Raw genomic sequence first — 25,290 nt, forward strand, 5'->3', positions numbered from 1 at the left:
TGATTTTTTTTTTCTTTTTCAAGATAGGTGGCATAAATGTAGGACACAAACTGATTGGATATCTGGAATTGTTCACATCCAGATAGATGGGCACAAAATATGTATTTGCATATACTGAAGAAGTTGCATAAAATATATTCACATAAAGTGAAAACAATTATTGGGAATGTTTAATATGCAAGTTTCTGATTGTGATCTACTTGAATTACAAGTGCAAGAGCATTTTAAAAAAGGTTCATGTGGATCACATGAAAATCACTTACAATAGTTCCATTAATACTAAGGTTAAAACAAATTTATAATGGGAATAGTTTAGATTCTGTGGTGAAGGTAGTGAATATTTTATCACAGAAACTGAAGTGAGCATACACAGTTTTCAACAGTAGAGTGTCCTTTCCATAACACCTCAAATAGCGTATTCAATTTAAAATGTAAGAATGACATTCAGGCTTCATTTACTATTGGTGTCAATCTAAAAAATATAAATTGATGCAGATAGAAGATTCTAATCTGATGCCCTAGGGCCAGATCCAATAAAGGACTTAGGCATCTAAAAGCTAGACATTTCAGCATCTAACTTTCAGGCACTTGGCTCCAAACTGGAATCTCAAACTCTACACTCCATACAAAATTGATGGTGAGGGTTGTGCCCTTCAGAATCATATCCAAAACATCCAACATGTTGAGCAGGGAAGTGCCTAAAGATAGCATGCTCAAAATGCACTTGCCTAGAGCTAGCCAGTAGGGAAATGCTGAGGATACAGGTGAGTTATAAATGCCTACACTCCCAGATATTTCCTTGGCTGAATGAAGACACCTTCATTCACTCTGCAACTCTCTCTCAAAGGTCAGCAACTATCCTTTTCTTTTGAAAAGTTGAGCAGGCATACTCCTGTATTGTAAAGGCAGCTAGAAGAGGTGATGATTAATCAATGCTTCTTTTATTACCTGCAACAGTTCTGAGTCAACTTAAGCACGGAGTTGACAAAAGCTGAATTAGTCTTTTCTGCATTACCCAATACAAACCTCCACCACTATATACTAATGCCTTTTTGTGGAATCATACTTAATTTTTTAAAGATACATGTATCATGAAAGTATATCTAATGTGAAGGCTGCCAAGATGAGGACAACTTGTCTTGAAGATGACTGCTGTCAAGTATTTAAACTATCCTCCTTCCTAGGATCATTTGCAATTTTGCAGTACATTTTCAGTGAATCTGGAAAAACTGTTGCCTTCTGGTGATCGAGAAGATAGACAAAAAATGTAGAATAATTTACTTTCCTAAGGTATCAGGTAAAAGCTGTCTTGAGAACAGGTACTCCTCCTATTTTGCCATTAAAGCATTTACTGCTACAAGTATTGCTCTAGGTCTGATCCAGCCTATCCACTGATTTTAATAAGCTTTGGATCAGTCCCATGCAGAGGCATAATTACTAAGTTTTGTGCCCTGGCCTCAAATCCTTCTTCACCACCCTGTTGCTCCTCTGTTCCTGAACCACATCTTTTCAGTTCCCAAGTAACTTGCTACCACACCAGCCCTCCCTGCTCTGTGCTGGGGGCTGCTTTATCATTCTCATGCCATCCTACTGCAGTTACCTCTCTTTACTCCCAGCATTGATTCCAGTTATCACCAACTGCCAGGAAGGGGCAGTGAGAGCAGTAAGGGCAGCCATGTAGTTCAGAGCTGCAGAGCTGTAGTTCAGGTACAGAGGAATGCAGGGAGCAGGTGAATATATACCAGGGAGGCCTTCACTTTCGCAGGCAGAGGGGACTTGGGTCACACCATCAGAATTTGCCCCCATGACTAGTACCCCAGTCATCCATCATTAATTACACTACATGTCTCAGAGAATCAACTCCAAGTCCCACAGAAGTAACAGCATATTGATTTCAACAGGAGCTGAGGTCATTCAACCATTTGGGATGTAAGGCCCTAAGACTGAATAGACTTTAGAGGGTCACATGACAGAATTAATTAAATGTGTGAAAAACTGGTTTAAAAAATCCCAAAGATTTACTAGTCATTATTCCTTTTTTGTTTCCACCATATTAAAATAAACTGATTCTTTCTGCTAAGAATAACAGATCTGGCTAACCGAGTGTTTTAAAGAAATCCAGACAGATCACACCACTTTGGAATGGGCAAATTAAATGAACAAAAAGCAGCTGCACATGCACTGCATCTATAATCATTATGCTATACAACACAGCTACAGGAGAGGTAGATTAGCTCCTTTTTGCCAAGGATACAGGATGATTCCTCTCCTTGACCCAGCCCATCACTTAAATGACGACTGGCCCCTTCTGGCTTCACTTATACCTACTTAAAATGTAATGTGTTTATTACTTTTCACTACTAAAACTTTTTCTCCCATTTAAATTTCCCATTGATTTTAATTAAATTCTCCCTAAGCTCAGGACCTTGGAGAGCTTCTTGTTTTTTAAAAAATAGAGGTGGGGACAAAAAGGAAAGAGACAGAGGCTTTTTCACCAGGTGGGATTTCCCAAGTTCTCACAGCTGTAATTAAAAGTCATTCTAGTTCTAGCTGATAGATTGACACAAATGTGTCTCAGAAGAAAATAGAGTAATGCATAAATGCTTAATGACTCATTCAAAACTTCTGCTTTTTTTTTTTTAAGTCAGATGATAAGGACAAACAGTTTCAAGCCTAAGAATATACATGCCTGAGTTGGTTTTGTTTGTATTTTTTAATATAATAATTACTATTTGACTGATTAGAAGTGATAAAAGGAAGCTGAATATTTGAACTGCAGGGCCATAGTGACACAAACAGATAATTACTATCTTCACAAATATCTGTAACTGAAATCACTTGTTTTAACACAGATAAGTTTAGTATAAAAGTTACAGCGCTGGTATGAGAGACATGATAAATGTAGTCATGACAGAAAACAATTTTTAATTTAGTATACCCTATCAATCTAGATAGCCCATGAATATTTACCATAAATTCAATAGGCTGAAACAGAGAGGGAGAAAGAGAAGGAAAAATAGATGGTTTGACCTAAACAATGACTGCTGAAGAAATAAAATCCTTAGGAGTTTCAATGACACCAGATTTAATAGCTACCCTGAACTGGTGATGGCATCGAGAGATACATTTGTGGTAACACTAAAAACAAAAGTCATAATTTTAAGAGAGAAATTGTGTATATATGACAACAATATGTGCCACATTGTGTTGGTTTTACCAGGCTGACTACACTACACTGGGAAAATATGGGCTGAAGTTAAAACATTTACTGAAATTCAAAACAATTTGATCACATCATACTTCTCAGCAGGGATACCATTTGCAGGGCTGAGTGAGGGCACATAAGAAGCTAAAACAGGTTGTGTGTGCAACGAAGCAAAATTAATAGTTTATATAAAAGAAATGTTGTTTTCATTAATTTTAGGGTAATCTTATTAAAAATACCACCTGTCCAAAATGGAACTGTCCAGATTTTAATTCTCTTCCCATATCTCAAAGTTCAAACACAGGACTGAGAAGGTAACCTCTCATAGCTATTAAAATAGAGCACAGAGTGTCCTGTTCTGAAATCTTTTTTGTTAACAGCCATTTTTTTCCCAGCTGTACTGCACTGACAGCCTTCTTTGCTCAGTTCATTCAAAAGACCTGATTTCTCCTGATTCTCCTATGCTAAAGAATATTTTTATTAAGGGAAACTCTTATTTCTAGTCCCTCTACCAATGACTCCATTTTCCCACTCTGTAAAGATTACTAAATGCTTTACGTAGTTTAAATGAAAACTTTGTGCAAATCATATCTGGAAGAATTGTCTTATTACTTCGCTAGCAGAGAGAGGGGAATTAGACATCTTAGTCTAGGTTCAGAAGACTGTATAGATCTACACCTTTAGACCAGGTAGAGACATTACACTTTTACTGGTATAAGTGATCGAAAACTGGTCTATAACCATAAGAGAACAGAACAAAAGTTAGGTGCACATAGGCTGGTTTAATAATGGTGGAACCCAGTCTAATGGTGCCACCAACCCTGTCCACTCCACCAAAGGGCAAATGTGTGTTCTGTTCACTACTGATCTAAACTACACTGCTTACAGAAAACCCTGCAAATTTAATTCCACTTCAGACTTTCTTAATGTCTGTACCTAGCTTCTTAGACTAACTAAATCAGATATACAGCATAAACTTTCATAGGGCTTATTTTATCAGAGACTGAAAAAATAAACCCTCTGCTTATGGAAGCTTATGCTATACATCTGATTTAGTTAGTCTATGAAGGTGCAAATCTACCCTGGCTTCTAACTTAATATTTCAGTTATATAGAGAATGGAATAAATTTGTATACTCAACATGATGAGATGCTAACTTGATCAATATAAACATTAATAGACTATTAATCTAGAGCAGAAACTTGCACTCATTTAGTCGATCAAATTTAAAATAAATCTCACAATATTCACCAGATTTGTTTTTTTGCTGTTGGCTAGTGTAAAGCCAGGTATTAACCTTGCTTCTTTCTTCACAGGTCTTAATTTTTATGTGTTGTCATATCAGAAAAATCAGATCACCAAAATGCATCACAAGATGATGGACTTTAAGTGGCATATATTTCATTGGAGAACTATAGTTGCAGCAATTACCTAACAGTGTTCTTAGCTCTCATTAAAATACTATTAAAGAATCAATCATCTACCTAGACCATGAGGAATTAGTTTAGGCCAACATTTGCTGTACTCATCCTTTCTCCATCTTTATAGCTTTTGCTATAAAGCATAGTCCATATTAGTCTAGGTGATAGACCGGGGGTATTCCAAAAAATCCATGGTCCCATCAAGATTTCACTTATTCCACAACATACTAGTATTAAAGCAATATTTAATAATAATCTTATTATGTAGCCACTAATATCTGGGCCATAACCTTTTGTTTTTATTACAATAGGAAGAATATCACATTCGTTTTACCTTTTTCAATGTGTATTCTTTTTGTCTCATGCCCAACCTCATGACCAGCCAGATCACCCTCTTTAGGACCAGGTAGGACGTTAGGTGACAAACCCATTAGCATCTGATTCATGGAGAGCCCATTCTGATGGACAGCTGCTAGAGACACATACGAAAACAAAGACAATAATAATATTAAACCCCTACACAAACAAACCTACAGTTACTTCTTTTTGTATTTTTGTATGCAATGTTCTAGATTCTGTTCTACCTATTAGGCACATCTAGATGGAATTAGTCACATAAGCGTGATTCTATTCTATTCTGCTTGAGTTTCTGAAAAAATACTAGTGGTGAATGGGTCTTCCTCTTCCTCCCTACGTTTTTGATGACTCAATCTGAAGTGTATCTGTTACTGACATTAGTGGATTAATAGATTTTCAGGGATTTGAACAGGGTAGAAGAAAACCACACTTTGGTGTTTCGGTCCAGTTACATGCCTAATAGATGGGATAGAATCTAGCCCTATCTGTCTCAATCATCCAAGAAAACTAATAACACCAAAGTGATATCAAAATTATTTCAGAGATAACCCCCTTTTCGTATTATTGTTCTTTCTTCAATGGTTCATTTAAAAAATGTTGGCTTTGGTAACTTTGTTCCCTCCCTCCCTCTCCCCCTCGAGTATTTAAAAACATTCTGGAAAAGAATGAAAGGCAACGAAATGCCAAGAAATTGAGACATGTCTTGAGAAAAGAATAAAGGCTTATTTGCATTAAGTGGTATAAAGGCAACAAAATGGGAACAAACTGAGAAATGCCTTCAGAGACAAATAAGGTCTTATTTGTATTAAGTGGTATAAAGTTTCTGTGTATTAGCACACTAAGTGCCACAAACTAAAGGCCTGCTTTGTAAGACCTCTTTTTAAAAAAAAAAATACACACCAGGGGATAATAATATTACATAGTAGGAGGACTGAACATGTAGTTTAGAAGGTCTTTTCCATACATATGTTCTGTTGCCCCTATTCAGCACAGCTCAGGCACAGCTCACATAAACCTGAGAAACCCATATAATCCAGATGTGCAAGAGGATGAGATGCCTTTTGTAAGAAAATTCCTCAACCCCTTCTCAGGTCTGATCCCCATCTATGTAGGAACATTCTTGTTTTTGCTGCCCCCTCCTCACACATGAGAAAATAGTTATCAGAGCTGGATATAGAGTGACAAGAGGAAGAAGGTGTATATTTGTTTTAAAATAAATTAATAAATTCTTAAGCTGGTACAGTGCCAAGGGACCCTGTTACCTTAATTCTTAAGGGGGGTAGTGTTGGCAGATTTTGCCCCTCACTGTTCGGAGGCAAGTTTAAAAGGCTATACTTCCTAAATTAAAGTTTCTAAGAGATGTGACTCCCTACTCTTCATTGATTCCCATGGAACTGGGAAAATGTAAGGTTGGCTGGGTCTGGGTTGTATTTTCTTCAGACACAAACACCCTTTTACAGTTGACATCATGGAAATCTTGTAATAGGCTTGATTAATCCATTTAAATGGTCATCCTCAGACTATAATTTTTATTCAACTATAATAATATCTTTCTAACTCTGAGGTGAATTGACAGTAGTAGGGCAGAGATGACGGCTGAGGAGCCATAACTAACAGCATCATCCAATGGTTACACAAGGGAAATCAAATCTTTGGAATACAGAATAAAGAATAATTCCTACAAATTGGGAGTTTGGGAAAGTCATAGAATTTGTAACACCCTCAAAACTACAGAGGCTAGTTATTCTGAATGAGGTCCTACATTTCTTCACAAGAAAAAGGCTCTCACAGGGATAACCAGCTCTTCTCTTGGCATCCACAGAACGCATCTCACATCAACGTCTGTCCCAAAATGAAATAAAGTTAACCAATTAAGCTGTACTATATAACTCAAAGCTTTCAAATGCTGTGGTAAAATTTATATATGGAATAAAGGGAGAATCTGGGAGCTAAATACTATGACCTTCCTTAAAGGAAAACTGCAGCCAGTTCACCAGCTTAGCAACAAGAAACATCTGAGATAAACACGCCTTACCCTGAAAAAAATTTGAAATGCATGCAGAAGAAAGGGTTATAATTATCCATAGTGTTTTCAAGCATTGTGTTGGTTGAGATTATCTTGCTAAAGAATTTCTTACTCTGGCCAAATGGGAGTCTAGAATGTAGTGAAATATTTTGAACATATTGTGGAATAGTTTTTAAATATCCAGTGATTAAAAAAAAGTTAAGAAGTTAATGCTGGATATAAAGTAAGCTGGTGCAACTTCACTGAAGGTAGTAAATTGCCCCATCAGCATTAGCTAGAAATTTAGTCCTGAAATCTCTTTATACTGGGCACACCTACATGAGATGTTTACTTTGGAGTTGTCTAATTAGCTCTGCAGTAAAGTCTCAGCATCTATACATGTGGCCTCATTAGACTACAGTAAACTAATTAACTCCACTGTAGGTTAGTACTTGTAAACACAAGTACTATCCTGAAGCAGCACTACTTAGTGCACCACAATGCATGTGTAGGCACCAATGGATCTGACTGGGGCACAAGGGTGCTTCAGTGTGGGAGCTGTCTTCTGGCTAGCCCCACACTGAAGCACCCTTGTGCCCCCGCGAGCCCCTCCACATGTTGAACTGAGTCAGAGTAGCCCTGGGCTGGCGGGAAGACCTCCTGGGGCCCCTGCCAGACAGGGCTGCTCTGACTTGGCACAAAGTGCTGTGGTTCTGGGTACATGCATAAATGCAGCACCTGGGAGCAATAAACTCCTACATGAACTGCACCACAGTTTATTCAGGTGCATTAATTTCATGTGTAGATGCACCCACATGAGCCTAATGTACACATTCAATTAATGAGAAACAATAAACTCCAGAGCAATTTGAGCCAGAGTAAACTACTCCAGGGCACACCATCTACACATGTGCACAGGTCAGCAGCAATTTGAGCCAGGGCAGAGCATCCCTGGGCTAGAAGAGGGTACAGGGGGTCAGCCCAAGGCGGAAGTGTCTGGTGGCAGAGGGGCTGGCTGGGGCATGAGAGTGCTGAAAGCACAGAACCACATGGCTAGGCAGCAGGCAGGAGTCTGACTCCCAGCTGGCTGGGCTGACCTACGCTTGTGGTCAGTGTGTACACATGCATTTAATCACAGTATATTACCTCAGCATAAGATAGTACTGTCCTTGACAGTACTACCTTGCTGCAGCACTAATTAGTTTACTGTGGCCTAATACTGTCACATGTGTAGACACTGACACTATTCTGCAGCTAAGTAGCCTACTCTGCAGTAAAGTGCATGTGTAGATTTGGCTACTGAAAACCACTTAAAACCTAATAAAGTGTATATAAGAAAAAGTATTACTTTGTCTAAATCAGTAGTTTTCAATCATTTTTATAGCCAAGGCCCCTGGAAAGGAGAAAAGGGGAAAAGATAATCTCAAGAGAGAGTATCTGCTTATCACCTCTCTGCCAACAACACCTTTTAAAGGCTGTCAGAGCATCCCAGGGTGCCATGGATCCCTGGCTGAGAATCACTGCTTTAAAAATTAGTGAATGTATTTTTGTGAAGATGCAAGAGACTTTGAAAAAGGAAAACCTCAATAAAACTGGAAGCATTTATAGTGATAAAACATGCTATTATAGGAACTAGTCTTAAACTTATTAATTTAAATTTCTAATGTTGTTAAGAATCAACTCCAGAGGGCCTGACCCAGCATCAGTAAAGATAGCGGGAGTCTTTCAATTGACTTTAGGGGACATTGCAACAGGTTTATACAGCCTATTAAAAATAAAAATTTAAAATAAAAATTTAGTTTAGTGTCAATGTCAGAATACAAAACTTTACTTTAGTTCTCATACTCCAGATAAAAGGCTGGGAAAGTAAGCAGTTTTGTATAATAACCAGGGAGCCTGGTTTTCTCTGATAAAAATAAAAGCCTAAATTCTCAGATTAAAAAAAGTAACCCAAAATCCACATTTGTCTGTGATTAAAATGAAACACCACTAATACATAGATATATAGATATCTATATCTATATCTATCTATATGGATAGATAGATAGATAGATAGATAGATCTCTATCCCTATATTCTAATATTATAAAAGCTTAAATCTGTCTATCTGTCGGTCTGTCTGTCCATAACACTTTATTCACACTCTGATTGGCTGACAGAAACAGCCAATCAGAGGGCTCCAAGCATGGAGGAGTGCTGCCATGTTTCCAAAGCCATGTTGAGGACTGGATGGAGGGTGGGGGAGCCAAGCCTTGGCTCCCCAACCCCACTCCCGGCAAGTGGTGCCAAGGACCAAATAGGGGGTGGGGGAGCTGAAGCCAGCAGCACTGACCTCAGCTCCCCCACCCTGGTCCCTGCAAGAGGCAGAACAGCAGCAGCATGGGGCATTAGGTGGTGGCACTCCATCCCTGCCCCCCCCCGTGTCATTCTTGACGGACAATTGGCTAGAATAGATATAGATCTCTAAATAGATATAGATCCACATTTTTATGATTAAAATGAAAGCACTAAATTTAGATATAGATATGTATCTATATCTAAATATAGTGCTGTTTCATTTTAATCATAAAAATGTGGATTTTGAGTTAATTTTTTTAAACCAAAAATTGAGGATATTTTTCATCAAAGAAAACCAGGATCCAGCTTATTACCATTGAAAACATTTTTCATCTATAAAAGAATGGAGCATTATTTTCATTGCCATCTACTTTCACAGGTGACTATTTCAGAAAAAAAGCCAGCTAACCTCTTATCTAACAACCATCCCCAAAGTGCCTTCTTAAATTTACACAGAAACCAAAATATAAAGTGTCTTCAAGCTAGGTGCCAAAGACCCCAGATTTGCTCTTTGCCCATTTCTGTGCTGCAGTGATGTGCTGTCAGTATAAAACTCAGAAGCATAGCAATAATGAAAAGAAGAAGCAGTGTAGAATACATTTATTGTGGTATTAATAAAATAATATTGGTTGAAAACCTCAATTTCCAGCCTGTTATACTGGAATATTTTAGAATCCTGGGTCTTTGCCATACAATTTATATCCTGGACATAGAGGCTTGATAAAAATGGCATTACTTTGAGATAGCATGGTCTAAATTCACTCTATCCTTTGCAAGTCATGAGGTGATAATACCCCCATCATTATCTATTTTTATATTTATCAAATTTAAAAACTGAAGCCTGGTAATTGATTTAACTGAATTCTTGAATTATTTTTAAAGCAGTTTATCATGTAAAATGTCACCTCTAAAATTGCATTTAATTATCAACAGAAGTATGATAGCAGGATTAAATAAAACTAAATTCCCTAAAATATCTATATATTTCCAATTGCTATACATCCTGTTCTAAAACTAATCTAGGAAATTGCTTTCCAGCTGTAATTCTATATTTCATAGCTCATATCTTTATGTTTAATATGACATGATGGCAATTTGTATCAGTACCTGCTAATGTAGCATCAGGCATTATGATACTGTAAACCAGAGAATATAATGTCCACAGATAGTTACTGCAGCTGAACTTCAGCACATTATATATAAGAACTACTTACAATGAGTTCATTTTGATTTTTTTTAAAGAAAAGAACAGCTACAACTAATCGGATTTAAACTGGTGACAAGCAAAAGAATGTGACATACGGATTCGGTCTGAAGAGCTCTCAGTCCGTGCAGGCGAGCTGGATACACTGCTGCTTCTGTGAGATGATGGATGGCTACCAGGTCTTCGACCCTCTTCAAGGGAAGGAGCAGGAGAAGGACTGTCTGGAACACGTTCCTATACCCCATAAAAAACCAAAAGAAGTTGAGCATCACAGCCCTCTTACATATTGAACACCATTTTATACAATAGAATCTCCCTTGTATCTGCATGATCTCACTGCCTGAGTCCTGTTCTTGAAGCAGCAGATGTTCACAGGAAGGCCCTCACTTCTAGAAACTCTAGAGTTTTAGGTAAGTGTAAGACTTGATCATTCAGTTAGGTGTATAAACTGACTCTCTGAATGAGGTTTATTTTTAACAGTAGAGGTTTTATTTATAAAATATTATGTCACTGAGCTCTTTATTTCCTTTTGATTGCAGATACCAGTATCGCTGAAAGATGTAATGTATTTATAAATAAATAAAAGATTTTAATAGTTTTACTTTTACTGGGTGTATTTACACATGCACTTTACTGCAAAGTTGACTAATTAGCTCCACAGTAAAGTACTACAGTCTACACAGTCTACACATGCACTGGAATTAGGGTGCAGTACATTAATTAACTCCACCAGGAACAATACTATCTTATGGCAAAGTCATTTACTGCACTGAAATGCACATATAGATGGTGACAAGGTAGGGGCCAGATTCCTGCCTGCCATCCAGCCACATGGCTCCACAGTTCTGTACCTTTGTGCCCCAGGCAGTCCCTCCACCACCCACCACTGACACCCAGAACACAGGGCTGTCCTCCTGAGCCTGCTGCCAGCCCAGATCTACTCTGGCTCAAAAAATGCTGCTGTCTCAGGTACAGACGTAGACAATGCACCAGGAGCAGTTGACTCCATCTCAAAGAGCTCTAGAGTTTATTGAATTGCATTAATTGAATGTGTAGGTGCACCCACTGACTAGAATTCTACCGCTCAATGTAGTCTCACTCATTTCAGTAGGACAATTTGAGGAATAAGACACTACTGAATGTAAAGGAATCACAATCCATACCTAAATATAAAATGACCAGAGTGGAAACATATTGTCATACTCTAAGTTGGTTAAAAACAAACAATTTTATGATTTTTAAGCAATGTATTTTTGAAAACTAATGTTAATGAGTCTACATATATGATTAAAAAACAGCTTATGTGAGGAACCTGTAATGGGGGTCAGTTTAAGTATCAAATACATATGATACCCTTGCATCTTTAGAAAGAAAACAATAAGCAAAGAGCAGTAAACTTGGCTCTGGAGAACTATCCTTTTATGAAAATGCAGGGTCTTCTCTTGTAATCATTGAGCTTTCTCAATAACCATCACTTTCAAGAGCCTAAACATAGTTGATGTTAGCATAGAAAAGAGTAGCTAGTAAACATAAATAACAGTCTTAGGGGAGAGGTGGGACTGCTCAGAAAATAAGACCCAAGGGAGGCATTTGCATGTGCGCTTTAATGCATATTAGCCTATTTTAATGTGCATTAAAACATCACTGAAAAACCTTGCTATTCAGTTAATGCACATTAAAATAGGCTAATGTGCATTAAGCATCACTTAAAACAGTTTTAAGTATTCTGACAGGTTGTGATCTTTGTGAGTTCTTTGAGAATTGTTTGATTATATTTTATATTAAAAAAAAAAAAACAGTGAAAAATAGGATCTGGCATTTTCTGAGGGGGTTCCCTGAGTCTAATGAAGGAAGACTTGAGTCTAAAAAACTTGAGAACCACTGAAACACACATGAATGTATATATATATATACACAATCAAACAATTCTCACAGTTGCTCTTTAGTTAATGTGCCTTAAAGCAGGCTAATGGGCGTTTTCATAGAACTTCACAATGGAGGGTACTTTTACATGTGCTTCGGGGGTAGGGAGGGCTGGCGCTTAATTGCACGTGGGTCTGAGAACCACTCTAATTAAAGTGCCGCCATGCCTCATGTATCAGCATCCCTTCACTTGGGCTGCTGGAGCATGGAAACTGCCACTCAATTAATCAAATTTGCTCTGACATGCTGGAATTACAGTGTTTGGAGCAGCCTCGGCGCTCATGTATAGGCACCCAGAAGTACCACATTTAATGTGTATTAACTAAAGCGTGTTAATGCATGTGTAGATGTGCCCACTAACAGACTTTTTATGGTCTAGAATATGAAAAAGTATCTAAGAAATAGTTAGACACTCTCTGTGATTATGAAAAGGATGGAGATATATTTTTCTCTGTGGTCGCAGGGGAAAGAATTTCAAACTGCATTAGAAGAAATTTAGTTGGAGATTAAGAGGACCTTTCTGATTCTGAGGGGGGTCAAGTACTGGAATGGGCTTTTTCAGGACCTAAGAGACCAGGATGAAATCCTGAATTATTGAGGGCAATGAAAGCTTTGCCACTGAATTTACTAAAAACAGAAATTTACTGAATAGTTTCAAGAGAAGTGAGTTCCCAATCAGGCTATAATGTGTTTAAATGTTAAATATGCTCAGTAGCTTACTGACATGACTAACCATTCTGGTTGAATTACAGAATTTACATCTCCAGATGGAATCTATATGGAAGTTATATACTATAATAGATGCATGTGTGGGTATGGGTATGTGTGTGGGGGTGTGTGTATATATATATGTGTGTGTATATATATATATATATTCATGTGTGTTTCGGTGGTTCTCAACTTTCTGAGACTCAAGACTTCTTTCATTAGACTCAGGGAACCCCATCAGAAAATGCCAGATCCTATTTTTCACTGCTTTTTTTACTATAAAATATAATTAAACAATTCTCAAAGAACTCACAAAGATCACAACCTGTCAGAATACTTTTGACAGTGTGGATTCCTATATGAAATCTCTTGGTTTATACACCATGTTTGTATACCTAACAGTGCTAACATTGTATGGCATCCCACACTACTCTTGAAAAGGTCTCAAGAGACCCTAGGGTGTCAGGGCATTCTGGTTGAGAATCACTGATGTCTATGTATATATGAACTACCTGCTTTATCTATATATCTACATCTATATCTATATATCAATAAATAAGAAACACTTTTCTTAACAAGGGCAAATATTTATAAAAGTTTGCTATTCACTAAGGATGTTATTCATGTAAGAGTTCTACTGAAAAAATCTCCATGTTTGGCTTGTCATAGGTATATATTAGCTGTACATAAATATTTTAATTTTCTTTCTTTGAAAATCATGATTTTTTTAATAGATCTGGAGAGATCTTTTTATAAAAAATAAAGTAAGCCTAATATAACAATACAATTTGAATTTGTCTTAGGAGAGGACATGAAAAGCTGTCACTGGTAATTCATAAAAGTGTTTCATAGAAGGAGCACTCTCCTGTTTCTTATATCCCAAACTGCATTAGCAGTGGCTTTCATTATCAGTATGCACAGTAGCCATATGAACATTTATTTTGTTGAATACATTCCAAAGAAAATTAACAACATGTCTATCTATACTAATCAATAGAACTGTTCAGGATACATTCCCATAAATGTTTGCTGTACTTGCTACTGGGATTGCAGAGGGTTTCAATATCCTATTAATGGAAGAGGTGAAGACCTCTAAAAACAATGTATCAAGACATCTAACTGGATTCTATTTTAATAGTCTTTATTTTTTAAGTTAAAACACTGATGAGAAAAGTTTAACTGCATCATAGCTCTAGGCTTATTATTGAGTTTGATTGTGTTTACATGCCCATGAACTAAGTAGTCAAGTGGAGGATTATAATTTAGATGTTTTCAGAATGCAATAGATTTATTTCTTTAGATTTAGGAGGATTTAAGCATGCACAGGGTGCAGCTTTGGTATAAATTGGAACACAGCATATTTAATCGTTTCATTTAATATATAATTTCACTGTTTGGCATACAATGTATTGTTCTTTGAAGGGTTTCATTAAAATGAAATCCAGTGAGCATATAAGATTTGAATACAGAGCTGCAGAGTAAATTAATTTATTTAAACAGCTTAATTTGTTTATCCTATTTATGTGTGCTTTTACAACACATTTTAAGATGAACAGAGCAAAGGGAACATATAGGACAACAAAATACAATTATTATTGAAACAAAACAGATAATGAGTTTTATTCATATATAATAAAGCAGTGGAAGACAAAGTTTATGTATTCTGAGTTTATCAGTTTATTTGTGGAATATCCTTCACTTGAACAGACTTGGGACTGAACTAGGCAGGAGGGTAATTAATTTATTACCTCAACTTACTGCTTTATAGTCTTGCTTCATAATTCCACCAATCAATAATATACAGTCTCTTGCAATTTTCTGTCTTTATCAAAACAAGCTGCACTAATAAATGAAAATGCTAGTAATAATACATTGAAAGACTTTCTCACTCGAAAAAGGGCATACTAATAAACTAATGGTGCTGGCATATCAATATATGAAAGTTACTCTATCATTTATTTTTACAAGGGCATTTGTAGAGAAGAGATGAAAATGTAGTGTTTTGTAAAATATTAGCTCTACTTTTCAAAATTGCTTGAATTAAAATAAACTTTTGTGAACAGGAAGTACATAAAAATCTAGTCAATTAATAACTCAGATATGAACAAGGGCACAATAGCTATCTTTTGATGCACATGAAATACCACTTGTGGACAAACAGAGAGAGAAGAATCAGACCTAATCCTGAGTCTGACAATAACTTTGGGGTTATTGTCTGGGGTCTTGTTGAAGTCAGCTTTACTGATAAATTTCTCGTAAAATTTGTCTCCATTTCTAGAGCAAACTCTACTCCAATGAAACATTAAAAAATGTAGGCAGTGGTAGGCACTTTATTTATATTTGTGTTCCCTCTGTTGCTGAGAGTGAGAAAATGTACTAGTAGCAAGACTTTGTGTGCCCAGTGCATATCAAATACTTTCCTAAAATCCAAACATATGGAGGAAGACTCTCCACCCTACTTTAATATATTTTTACCTTTTAGGCCCAAGTTATTGATTCCTAGTTAGGAAACCCCAAAGCTTGTTTCCACCTCTTGTGTGGAACCTCGAGTATATGCAGAAATTCAGAGGCAAGGAGGAGACATGTCAAGAGCAAGGAGGGATGTGATTGTATATTATTAGAGTGATCTGGTAAACTCTTGTTGGTAGCTGGTTCTTTGGAGAATATTGCCAGCTGGCTTTAAGGCACTCTAGCTTGAATTCAGAAGCAGGCATGTAAAATGGGGAGATATAGCCTGTTCTTTAATAACCTCATTTGCTATGATCAGTGGCGTATTATAGGTGATGTTTTTGCTTGGAACACTAATTGTATAGTTCTAAAAAGTGAATCAACGCTGGTTATCATGAATTCCCTCATTCAATGGGATTTGTAAAAACATGTCACCAAAGAATCTAGGAATGGTACCATATTATAGAAAATCAGCGAAATCTGTTCAAAGAAACAGATATCCATCTTAACAGGCAAGTAAGTCACACCTTCTGCATGGGGAATCAAGGCAAATCACTAATCGTATGTATCCTAAGAAGCCTGAGAACTTAATTCCCTCTCCCTAGGAAGATAGGTAAGGGAAGAAGACAGAATCAAATCTGAGAACAGAATCGTGAAGGCCCCCATCACTTTAGTTTTTACTCAACAAATTTGCACTTCAGTATTTCAGCTTCCTAATGATGAAAATCCACAGTATGTTTAGCAAAAAATCATTTTCAGAGTGCATCTTCATTCCCACCCCCCACACCCACATTCACACACACTTTACTTGAGGTTACAGAAATAAATAACTTTGTCCAGGTATACTTGGGCACACGACTGAATGGATCAAACAGCTCTCCCATCCTGTTTGGTTCACCTCTCCTTTCTGTTTTAATCTCTGCCAGTAACAGTTTCAGATAAAATGCTAAGTGCATTCTTCAGGCCTTTTCCTCTCAGCATTTACTCTATTCAAGGTTCTCCCTCTTTCATTCCAGTCTTCTTAGTATTTCATCACCTAGACGATTTTGCAGTTTGCACAGACTTTACTCTAGGGCTCATTTTCACCTTTATCCGGTTCAGAGCTTACAGGGACATACCTTTTCTCCCACTCTGTTCTATAAGAAATGTAGAGTATGGCAAAGCTCTCCCTATCTAGTTATTTCAAGCCTGAGCCTGCCAATATAATTTGCTTCTACATAAAGCTCCCCACTCACACACACCATCTCAGGCTCAGTCATCTTACAGTTCTAGGAACTCAGCCTCTCCTTTTAAATAGAAGCACCAGTGTGTTGGCACCCTGAATGATGCTTTGTATCTGTAATATTCAGAAATGTTGTTATTTCAGCATACTGACTACTCCAATCCCTCTGTTCCTCTGTGCCTTACCAGAGCATCAGTGAGAACATTTCAGGAAAGACTTAAGGCAAGTGGACTCTGTACCTAGATAGATTCCAGGAAGAATACCATAAATTAAAATCTTCAAGACCTGATTTGGACCAGCACCCAACTAATCATATTCCAACAGAAGTACTGGCATATAGCCTATGGAAGGGACTCATTAACTTAGAAGGGAAAGAAGTGAAGTGAGATACTATTTATTACTCCCTCACTGGTGCATCTACATGTGAATATTAATGCCACACAGTAAACTCCAGGACAGTTCACACTAGAGTTTATTGGCAATTATTTTGGATGGGGGGCACTTACCAAGTTCTGGCAAGCGGTTGAGGGCTGCATGGGTAGGCCCACCCCTTGACAGGTGCCTTGTCCCCTGGTCATCATCTTGTGACCAGAAGTCCCGCACCCTAACTCCTGACCTTTACCAACAGAAGTCCCCCCTCTTGACCCTGGAAATACTCCTTTCAGCAAGGGGTTTTGACATCTTGGAACCAGAAATATATCAAATTATATTCTAAAAAGTGAACATCTACAGCGTTCATTAATTTGATTTCAAAAAAATACTTTTGTCCTGATGTACATGTGTTTGTGCAGTGTACATAGAGGTGATTGCACAATAGCTTAAAATGAAGTCTTACTCTTGTATATTGTGGGTATAGGTTTGTGGGGGCTGTGGGTGTGTGGGGTGAGGGAGCATGTGGGTGGGTATATGGATATGTGGAGTGTGGGTGGGTATGAGGCTTGTGGGGGAAAGTGTGTGGGAGGAGGGTGGCTGGGATGTGACAAGGTGTAGGTCTGGGGGTCTGCTTGTATGGCAGTGTGAGGGGGGTGTGAGTGCATGTTTATGGTGAGGTGTGCATGTGGGACTCACCCTATACGAACACACACACACTCACACACACACACACACACACAAACATAACAGCATGGCCTTGTGCTCCTGGTCCAGGGATGCAGCTGGGTGCCATGTGGTGCTGGAGCAGTGTGGGGGCAGGAAGCAGGGAAATGGCTGGGAGTGGAATGAGGCTATGACCCTGCCTCTGGCTCCCCCTGGGTCCTACTGCCCCTGTCTCCTGTCACCTTTGACAGGCAGCCAGGAGCAAATAAATATTAATTTACTAAAATTTTTAGGGGCCCTGTGGGCCAGATAGAATGATCTGATGGGCCATATTTTGCCCAGTTTACACTGGTGGCACAGCGTGTGGAGCCAGGGCCCCAGGGGTCAGCCTACTAGCCTGGGGCTGCTCTGACCTGGCTCAACATGCTGTAGAGGGGCTGGCTAGGGAACGCAGCTGCTTCAGTGTGAGGCTAACCACAAGCACCCCCCCCCCAAACACACACAAACACACACTGAAGCACCCTGGTGCCCCAGCCATCCCTATCAGCATTTACACATATTGTGGTGGATTAAATAACTCTGCCATAGGACAGTATTTGTATGTGGCAGTACTAACCTACAGCAGAGTTAGTTTACCTTGGCCTAACTGCTCTGCACATGTAGACCAGTGATGCTTTACTGAGGAGCTAATGAAGCAACCCTGTGGTAAGCATCTCATGTAGATGGGCCTTCCATTACCAAAAAAAATTAGGCAGGGTAGCAGTGAGTCTGTGATCTACTGGGTGCTTCCAACACTTCTAGTTCTCTGAATGTAAAGGTGATCCTCTGAAATTGTGGTTTAGGCTGAAAATGGAGGGATCACTCAGGTTTTCAATCCTGGAACAACCATGCCTTGTTGTTCTTGAAATCTAGCATAGGCAGTATCAGTATTTTTTCAGGGGAGGATGCTGAGTAGTCTACCAGGAGTAAAAGTCTGAAGTCTGGAGCTTCGTACTCTTACGCTGGGACAATCTGACTTCCTGAGTATTTGAGAAGGGAAATGACACACAAACAAGTTTTCTTTAGCACATCCTCAACTTCCAGAGTTAAAAAGGAAATCTCTACAATATCCAGACCCATTCTGTGAGGAAAAATGGTTTCTATTCCTTCTTCTGTGAAGAGATTATCATGATCCCTCTTACAATGACCAAAGTACAGACCTGTTACTTCTCAGTTACCTATTACTGTTTTTGTAAATGCTTATTGATCTTTCCTGAACCCATGGGAGAAACAGTCCTGAAGCTGTTTTCTTAAAATGGCACATTTAGTTGCCCTTGCCTGAGCCTGAAAGAGTAGAAAAATTGAGTTTCTTGGTTGTCTCCTCTATTCCTAGCGCACAGGGTATTTTACAGGGCAATGTTTCATCTACTTCCTCTGAGTTTATGCTAAAATTTCAGAAAACTATGAGCAACCATGGCTTTGAGAGTTATAATAAGGATGGGGCCATTTACATGCCTAATATCCAACTTTAGCATGTTTTCCATCTGGCTACCTGACTTCAAGACATCCCCTTCTTCAATTTTTTCCTTATTTATACATTGCTATCTATTTAAATAATAAGGCAATCCTCATTCCTTAATGGTACAAATGTTTTTCTTTCTAATTGAAATCAGTTTTTTAAAAAACTAAAACCAATATTCAATACCTCAGTTACTTTTGAGTTATCACTAATTGCACTCTCATTTTCACTAATGGAACCATTTTCTCTAAAGAACATCGTAAACCTTTGTATTTGTAAAAAAAAAAAAAAAAAAAAATGCTTTCCCCAATAAATCTGTGAAATCCCTCACTGGTTCTTCCAGTCTCTTGGGCCCAAGTAAACTCAATCAACTTTTTATCACCCATTCACAGTTTCATTTCCTCTATATATACTTCTCTGGTTATTTCCTTTTTTTCTGTTTACAGCACAGATTTTGCTTTTTGGAAGAGGAGAGTGGCTTATAACTTTCAGTCTTTGAGTAGGTCCATGGCAATCTGGGAACTATTTCCTGAATTTTGGGTTTTATGATTTAAGTAGGGATGGCAAGCTGGTAAATTGACCGGTCAAATATTGTCAATTGACCCATCAATTCCCTGCATATTTTTAACTGGTAAAAAATTATACCAATTTGACAAAAAAACCCTATGTTTTTTGTAATTTTCTTGACAGAAATATGATTTTTTAAATTGTTTTTTGACACATTTCTTAATAGAAATGTTGTGCTTTTCTGTGTATTATTTGGACTTATTGGCAATGTTTTGTAATTTTTTACTAATATTTGACTGGTCAATTGACTAAACTTTATTGGACTCGTTAAATACCCAACCTTAGAGGAATATAAAATTGTTTATTGCCTTTACTATGGTATTTCTTAGGAAGGCCCAACTTTTTCTCTTACTAAGGAGTTTTAATACTTCTTCCCATAAGACTTTATTTATGATATTACATTTCTTAATTCTCTATCAAAAATCGCATTTGTGTATTTGGGTGAGCCTGGATGCAGATTCAGCTGGGGCAAAAATTTCTCTGTCTCTAGAATGGGAATAATGCTTTTCTTACATCACAAACCTAAACAGTATAAAAAAGTGGATGTGGGAATTAGGCTTCATTTGATTATTAGGCTTTATTTCTTGCATCTGCTTGTTTGATTTTTCTTGTATTGTTTGGTATTTAATCACCAAGAGTTGGTTTCAACAGGAGTTAATTGACAGGTAGGGAAAAAAGTAGACAAATGTTTCTGTTAACCATTTACCAAGTCTTAGACGACAATGCAAAGAACCAACTTTCTGGCCTACCAGCAGTCCATATAAAACTTGATTTGGACAAATTCAAGAAATACAAGAATAAAACTTAGGAGTGAATATAAAAAGGGAACCACTGAAGAACAGGGATGAGGAGAGACACAGGGAATACTGAACCCAAAGTCAGAGTATGTGGGTAAGCTAAACTTACCAAAACTGTAGATAAGGCAAATGTACTTAAACCGTTTATTAAGTTTCCTTTTTCTTTATTTTTACTTTTGCAATAAAACGATAATTTCAAAGTTGTTTTGGCTTATGATAGTCAAACACTTGTCTGGCTTCCATAGGATAAAGTGACAAAGCTTCAACTTAGACTGCAGAAAAATCATGTTTTTTATTCAAGATTCAGTGACCTGCTTTGGTGTAAAAAATCATGGGAGACCATTTATAAGAAGTTGAGCACAGGGCACAAGACAGGGGTATACAGGAAAGATTACAGCATGGTCCAAAGCATAGCCTTGAACCACAATAAAAACCATTCCTGGAAGTGCTACAAAGCTTCATGGAACCAAATCCAGGCTTTGTGGACTCTCATCAAAATCCTGGCAATTATTATGTACCTGTTTCTCCTATGAATATATCCATACAACTGCATTTAAGAGAAATGCTTTGGCTTGGAAACTCCAGAAAAGTATACATTTCCAAGTTATACTGAACCTTATAAACTTTTACAAACAATTATAAAATTAAACCACTTCTATCCTGATAGTGAATCCCACAGACCACCTTTTATTTATTTATTTTTCTTTAAATGATTTGTTTTCATTTTAAAAGGAGTATTTGCATATAACCTAGCTTTAGAAGAGGCTATGAGATTCTCTCTTCAGAGCTGATGCAAAATGGTCACTAGACCAGACATCATTCTAAGCAGTGTAGACTTCTGAAGTTTCAGCCATGCTCCAAGAAAAAGGTTAAGACTACCGTCTGTAGGCCATGTATCATTGATAGTGCTATATGACACAAATTAATTCATATAAGCATCAAGCTGTTACTTACTTCAAACTGCATTTTAAAGCATGTCTGCTTTACAAATCCCAGAATGCTCAAAAAAGAGCAATTGATACCCTTCCATTCCAGATATAAACATTAGCCACATTTCAAAAAAACCTTACACATTAAACACAAATTAGTAATGAATAAAAACAAGTAGAAAAAGTGAATTACATCAGTGGCAGCTCCTTTCAGAACAAAATATACCAAACTACTGTAACCTAGTCTCAGTCTATGGGCTCATCTATACTCTGACATAAGATCTAGCCAGTCTATTAGTAGGAGTAAAACACTTTCATATACTGAAGTGATACTGATTCAGCTAGAGATTGTGTGTATTATGCATAATATCAGAGAAGTAATTTTAACATAAAAGATTATCTGGAACTATGATAAAAACGAGAAAATGCTGATTGGCTTATATGATATAATCAGCACTTGATAATATTTCACAGTTCTCCTGTTACTGGTAACAATTTAAGGCCTTAATTTTTGTGAAGTGCTATTTCATTAAGGGGATCATTAGAAATATACAATAGTACAGTGTACGTTTTTTCATGAATTAAAATTTGTTTCTATCATGGTATTTACCTTACCTGGGAATGTGTACTTCACGATACAGCCTAATTCAGTGATTCTCAACGAGGGTGCCACAGCCATGTAATAATAACACTGTTAGGTATGCAAACATGATTCACAAGATAAACCCAGATAATTAAAATAGGAATCCATAATGTTATAAACAGTCTTACCTGCTGTGGCCTTTCTGAGTTCCTTGTAACAGAAGACTTGCTCTATTAGTCAAAAAACAGTGAAAACTAAGAGCTTACATTTTCCAAGAGGTGCCTTGAGGTTAACAAGGGGTGCCTTGAGTCTAATGAATGGGTGTCTCAAGTCTAACAGGGTTGAGAACCACTGGCCTAATTAGAGAACTAAATAAAATCTTTTCTCTGAAACACCTATCTTATTCAAAGCACAAGACAAAGTGTGATCTGAAAATAAATCAAGGTTGTGAAATAAATGAGGTGGGTATCTGCAGTACTGATGCCACATTTGTAGCAGAAGTTGGAAGGCATTTGGGGAGTGAGGCATTCAACTACATGAAGAGAAAGGATGATTTTATGAGTAAGGCAATTAGTTGAATGCTGCCCTGACAACTGAATTTTCTCCTTGCTTTTCCCTCATAGTTCTTTGTGATCTTGAAGTGTGGTCACTGATTTGATGTTCTTATTTTGTGATTGCATAACACAAAATTAGATTTGAAGAACTGCTGAGTGCTTACAGTTGGAGCTGTGCTTTGAACATGTGATTAGTTACAGAAATGCCAAATTCTCTCAAAAATCAAACTTTTAAGTTTTAGGTATCCAAAATTATCAAATGCTTTTGACAATTTTGTCTTTTATCTCTTGTGCCTCAGTCCTATAGCTGTAAAATGGGGATAACAGCATAATCTATTATGATTTTGCCATTACTGTTTAAGATGCATATACTTTCTATGAAGAAATTAATAATTCTGTATTCAATGCAGATTTTGGACAGTTCAGGTTAAATAAGGCTGGGACAGATATTGATTAAGAAGAATCTCTAATGAAATACTAAATAATTAACCATTCACATAATGAGGCAGGGGTCCTATGAAAAAAGTAGTATGGCATTGTGCAATTAAAGACTGTGTCATAATCAGGGATCCCGGTTTTCTCTGAATAAATCCCTAGTTTTTCGTTTAAAAAATACACCAAACCCCTAATCCAGATTTTTCCATGATTTAAATAAAACACCACTAATATTTATATATAGTGTTGTTTCATTCAAATCATGGAAAAATTTGGATTTGGGGTTACTTTTTTTTAACCGAAAATTGGGGATTTTTTTAAAATCAGAGAAAACCAGGATCCCTGATCATAATGCATATCCCATGTTGGTAAATTAAGGTTATCATGGTAAAAGTAATTCTGACATTTTCTAATTTTTGCTTGCTTGTCTTTGTGACCTTAATAATATTCTTTCAACCTTGGGGGTTTTTTTGGATGTAATTATATTTTTTACACATTTATGGGGATAATTAACATTGTTACTTTACTATTTTATCAGTTCTAGTAATATATCCCATTTTAAGTACAAAAAAATGTACTTAGTAATATCTTTTTGTGAAAATATAAAAAAGCATATATATTTTAAATGCCTCCACTTCTATATCTTTACAGCCTATATCATACATAAGAAGGGTGTGAAACTCCCCTGGCCCACCAGCGATAGATTCAGATTGCAGAGCTCCTTGAGAGTCGAATCCAGACCCACTTCTGGAGGTGGGATGAGTGGTGGTAGTGTTAACCACCACAGGTTCTTGAGCCATACAGATGAATGCATCATTGCTCACCCGTCAGCTGCCAAGATGCATCATATGTGTCTCCATATGTCAAAATTCAGTGGTGGGCCCCATCCCTTCAGGAGCCTGACAGGCTAGATGGTAAACCGCTATAAGCCAGATCTGGCCTGTGAGCCATATCTTTAACACTCCTTATATACAATATCTTTTGTATCACCTTACATATGCCATTCATCCTGGACAAAGGCATGTGAACTCTGCATCAGCTTGCACTACAGCTGAGACATAAAAACTCAATACACTGTTGCAGCATCAAAATCCTACTATACATCTTTATTTTAAATTACAAAACATTTCCAGACAAGGGACAGCCTGTTTATGTGTGTTGTTAAAATGTAATCACTCCGTAAACTGATTGTCCCTTTATTAGCTGTACAGGATTACATGACCATGAGACCCCAAACAGAACAAAAGGGAAACCTGAGCATTCTCTACATCTAAGGGGAAAAGTACCCATGTTGGAGATATTTAAATATGTCCTGGTTATCAGAGCATTATAGCTCTGGATGATGCTAACACAGGGAAGGGCAATTATTTCGGGTGGAGAACCACTTAATGAGTTTTGGTGAGCTGCCGAGGGCCACATAGGTAGTCCCGCCCCTTGACAGTTGCCCTTCTCCCTTGCCGCCATCTTGGGACCAGAAGTCCCACCCTCTAGCCCCTGACCTTTGCCACTGGAAGTCCTTCCTCTTGTCCCCACTGGAAATACTGCTTTTGGGAGGGGGGTGCCATCTTGGAATCAGAAAAAAACAAACCATACACTAAAAGTGTACTATAACATATCTTAATTTTATTACAAAAAATATTTTTGTCATGATTAGTGTTTGTATAGTGTAGGTAGAGGTGATTGCATAATAACTCAAAAATAAATTCTTTGTTTTGTATATTCATAGTTTCATAGTAGCTAGGGTCAGGAGGGCCCTGAATAGATCATCTAGCCTGACACCCTGCCACAGGCAGGAATGAATGCTGGGTTCACAAGACCCCAGGCAGGTGATCATCTAACCTCTTTTTGAATTTACCCAAGGTAGGGGCAAGGACCACTTCCCTAGGAAGTTGGTTCCAGATTCTAGCCACCCTAACTGTAAAATATTGCCTCCTGATCTCTAACTTAAACCTATTCTCCATCAGCTTATTACCATTGTTACTCATCACCCCAGATGGTGCTGGGGAGAAAAGGGCTCTTCCTATTTGCTGATGATCTCCCCTGATGAGTTTGTAGGCAGCCA

At 37.5% G+C, this 25,290-nt stretch overlaps 1 protein-coding gene across 6 annotated transcripts in view; it reads right to left on the minus strand.

The window, feature by feature from the left end:
• DACH1 (dachshund family transcription factor 1) overlaps positions 1–25,290 on the minus strand; it is a 530,916-nt gene that overhangs the window by 126,815 nt on the left and 378,811 nt on the right. For 4 of the 6 annotated variants that reach the window (XM_025197328.1, XM_025197325.1, XM_025197327.1 and 1 more), the window contains 2 exons: positions 10,628–10,763; positions 4,961–5,098 (listed from right to left, as the gene is read on the minus strand). In XM_025197328.1, the coding sequence (XP_025053113.1) occupies positions 4,961–5,098; positions 10,628–10,763 (274 nt within the window). The remainder of the gene's footprint in view (positions 1–4,960; positions 5,099–10,627; positions 10,764–25,290) is intronic. The other 2 variants (XM_025197329.1, XM_025197326.1) reach the window with 1 other exon arrangement.

Source organism: Alligator sinensis, unplaced genomic scaffold (assembly GCF_000455745.1).
Source record: "Alligator sinensis unplaced genomic scaffold, ASM45574v1 scaffold241_1, whole genome shotgun sequence".
NCBI lineage: Eukaryota > Metazoa > Chordata > Crocodylia > Alligatoridae > Alligator > Alligator sinensis.